Source organism: Syngnathus acus, chromosome 13 (assembly GCF_901709675.1).
Source record: "Syngnathus acus chromosome 13, fSynAcu1.2, whole genome shotgun sequence".
NCBI lineage: Eukaryota > Metazoa > Chordata > Actinopteri > Syngnathiformes > Syngnathidae > Syngnathus > Syngnathus acus.
Window position 1 is genome coordinate 10,362,341 of NC_051098.1, and position 3,998 is coordinate 10,366,338.

General features: G+C 38.5%; 1 protein-coding gene across 2 annotated transcripts in view; it reads left to right on the top strand.

Annotated features, from left to right (window-relative positions):
- The window catches only part of LOC119132023 (cGMP-dependent 3',5'-cyclic phosphodiesterase), a 90,143-nt gene extending 88,613 nt beyond the window's left edge, over nt 1–1,530 (top strand). For both annotated transcript variants that reach the window (XM_037266888.1, XM_037266889.1), the window contains exon 31: nt 131–1,530. In XM_037266888.1, the coding sequence (XP_037122783.1) occupies nt 131–365 (235 nt within the window). In that variant the 3' untranslated portion in view covers nt 366–1,530. The remainder of the gene's footprint in view (nt 1–130) is intronic.
- Nucleotides 1,531–3,998: the final 2,468 nt, after the last annotated feature.

Consider the following 3,998-nt stretch of genomic DNA (forward strand, 5'->3'; position numbering starts at 1 on the left):
TAGGTACTAAGTTAAATTGTACTATAGATTCTCCACCGTCCAATCTGTCCCGGTTACTCCAAAAAAATCCCAATGAAAACGCCTCAGTTACCTCTAAAAATGACTTCTTTCATTCATTGTGTTCCATTAGGCTGCTGTCTGAACTACTTCCTGGGGCCACTGAGCTCTACGAAAGAGTGGCGGCGAATCGAGAGCAGTGGACCAAAGTGTCCCACAAGTTCACCATCCGGGGGTTGCCTAGCAACAACAGCCTAGACTTCTTGGACCAGGAATATGAGCTACTGCAGTCCCAGGGCGCTTTCGGGAGCGACCACCTCTGCCTTAACGGCTGCCTTGACGATTGTGAAGGGGGGCACGGACAGTGACACTAGTAGCCCATCTTCAGGGTCATGAAGTTGTTTTTTTTGTGGTCCAATAAAGAGGCTGAGGACAGCTTTTAGTGGCCTGAGAGGGAGGAGGTCGGTCACTTTGAAGCTTAGCAGCCATGCAGGACGGACAGAACAACATTTCTAAAAAATAATCCAATGAGACGATCGATCGGAAACGTCTGAAGTGGTTTTTGGTGATCACATGCTTCATGTTGCTCATGTGCCCAGTTCTTGAGCGCAGAAGTCGGTGCAGTGACAACTTCAACGAGATGTTTTACAAGTTCATACGTGCAGTACTCATCCTGATTAAGATTGTACAAACACAATGACACACATGAACGTCTGTCTTTACAGAAACCTTCGGGGGGGATATGTTGTCATGCAAACATAAAGTGCTTATTATTTGAGTGTCATGTTCCATGATGGTGGATATTGATTTGAATCACAGCGTTGTTCGCACACAAGCGACTGCCATCAATTTAAGAATGCTTGTGAAGTTGTTGTTTTTTTACGTCACTATTAATTTATTCAAAATGACAACGCAGTCTATGTTTCCATATAATAGGAATATTTTTATATTGAATAGTTGGAATTAAATAATAGAGCATTTCATTCCTACATTGCCACAAAAATCCACAAGGGCAATTTGCTTCGACTTCTCAAGCCTTTGGGCAAAACAGGTTGACAATCACTCCCCTACTACCGTCATAGTACATTAAAAAAAAAATGAAATTCAAACGCTACCACAATTTATTTAATAATGTCTTCACCATCACTTGCCAACTTTTTTCTTACTATCCTCCCAAAATCAATATAGATGATAAAGCCCTTTAAACGATCCATCCCACCTGTCGTGTAAATGAGCCATAGCTGAGTGTGCTCCACCAAGTGTGTCATATGGATCTGCCTTATTGTGCATCTTTGCTGCCTTTCTTAGAGCTTTTAATATATACCAACTGAAACATAAGAGCCTGTTTATTATTGTGTATTTGTTATAGGCATAGCTTGACTATCAGTGTGTTGACGGAAGGACCACCACACTCAAGACAATGTAGATTTGTGAAATAACCTTTGTAAAGACAGTTGTCATTTCACCTGTTTTGGTTTCAAATATCAAGTCATCATTTGGCTGTTATTACTGGTCAAGTGTTGTCAGTGAGGTTGAGAAAAAAAAAAAAAAGGAATCAGAGATGTAGCCATCGATGAAATTATTCCCAAAGGAAAAGTTTTGAAAGTATTTTTTTTTTCCAGCTCTCAGATTGTACCTCATTTAGAAATGTTGGGAGTTCTGTGTTAAATTTTGCACCACTTTTACCTTGTTTTAAATAGGAAATGCTGCAGCTTTTGTGAAGCCAACCACTGAGTTACACAACATAACTATCTGTAATGGAGAACACTGTATGTGGGCTGCGTGCGTGCGTGCGTGGCGAGCGTGGATGGATGGAAGAGAGTTCATGACCAAATGAGTGCATAAAAATGGTGACTGTGTGGGTAGCAGGGAAAGAGAGATTCCAATTAAGCTAGTGCAGTCTTTTCAACGCATTAGAAATGACATGTTACCGATAATGCCAGCGGGGTGGAGGAAAGTATAGAATAATGCAATCAGGGTGTGTGCATGTACTGTTTGTCTCATGTGTCATGGGCAGTATGTATGTGTGTGTGTGTGTGTGTGTGTGTGTGTGTGTGTGTGTGTGTGTGTGTGTGTGTGTGTGTGTGTGTGTGTGTGTGTGGTATGAGTTGACTGCCTTGGTTAGGGTTTTCTACTAAGATGTTTTCAAAGGGCATATATTACATGTGTTTTAACAGTTTTTTTTCCCCTCCTACTCGAGTTTTCTTTTAAATTGTTCCATACCATGTAAGCTCATCTGAAGCATCTGCCTTTTTCATGTGCAATATGAAATGTCTGCCTGAGTGAAAATGTAAATTCCCTCGTCTCTTGTTAATTTATTTCCTGAGGTTTGAGCTGGCTGAGGCTTTTGAGGTCAGGGTGAGTGAAGTGTGACTGTTTTAATGGTAGAATGCCTCAGAAAGTTCAGATCTCAACTTTTGAGTGTGTATCTGTCATTGTGTCGCTTTTACAGTCAGGGCTATTTGTGCCAGGTGAAGAATTTCTTGGCCGAGCTTCAGCGTCAAACGTAAACTTATTTCTTCATTGTCTAATTATAGAGTTAATGACGTGGGCTATTGTTAAATGTTTTTGTTTTTCTGCTACATCTTTGTCAGCCTTAAAATGTCCCCTTCGATGTTTGAAGCCAATCTTTGTCTCCATTACAAAGCAGCAGGATTCTAACTTGCGATAAGGCCATCGCAATACTCATCTGTGACTTACAGTGGCAAAAATATTTCTGTAAATAGGAAGGGGTCAAGAAGGATATGTTACAATGTATATCATTCTAACAATGGGAAATATTTTCTATGTAATTAAAAGTGCTTCTTTTGAGTTCTTTCCCCTCCAAACAACTTTCAAGAGACACGAGAAAAAAACGTGTATTCTGAATTTCTAATGATGCAGCACAAACAGAAACCCAATCTAATCTGACACTGTATAAAAGATGCTTTCACGAAGCAAAATACTGTCATTTGTTTCTTTTCTTTTTTTGCTGTTTTGTTGAGTCTGAGAGCTTGACTTTCAATGAACAATGATATACTTGGGATGGGCGGCAAATGGATGACTTAGTTCATTTGTGGAATAAATGTGATGAAAGGTGTTAACATTAGTGACTCCAAATATTTTTTGTATTATTCTTTTAAGTCAGTGGTGTAGTTAGGGTTTCCCTCAGAGGGCCATAAAACGATATAAATAATGACCTCATCACAACAAATTGATAATCCATCTTAAAATTAAAAGTCAAGGATAGCAGTTCAAGTTGATGTATAAATGAAATGGTCAAGTTTAGCAAAAATTGTAGAGGTTTATGCACAAGATTTGCTTTAGCAAGCAACATTAAATGGCCATGCCGCAAGCCTGAGAATTACGCCTGAGGGAAAAATAAGAGCTTTGAAGTGGCTAAACTATGACACTAATTTGATCATATTTCTATATGAGCGTATTTTTCCCCAAACAATGCAATTTGATAATTATTTCACTTAAACTGCCAATATACGCTGTAAGCACTTTTTCTGATTACACATCACAAAGCTTTTTAATTTTGTCTTTTTTTTCGTCTTTTTACGTCATGTTGTCATCTAGGCATATTGAACAATTACAAGCCTATTTTGACAAAGTAAGGAGTAGAAAGTACAGATACTGTATCTGTTATCAACTGAGGAAATGTAAAAGTCCGTTGGAAAATAAATCCACTTAATGCAGTAGCGTAGATACCTGAAATAAAACAACTACTTCAATACAGTAACGAAGTATTTATACTTCTCACTGCAGATAATTGGTTTAATAGCGTGAAATAATTACATTAACAATACGATACTGCAGAGCTGCAGATGATACTTGTGCAATTTGAGTAAAAAAATTCAACCATCAGGTAAAAAAAACTTAAATGGTATTTGAATGCAATAACCATACCAACGTATGTAACGTCAACGTCTGGTACAAATGATGTAGAAAAATACGTACATACATATTCAATATTGCAATGTTGCTGCAGGTCTCGCGTGAATTGGAGCGCGTGAGCT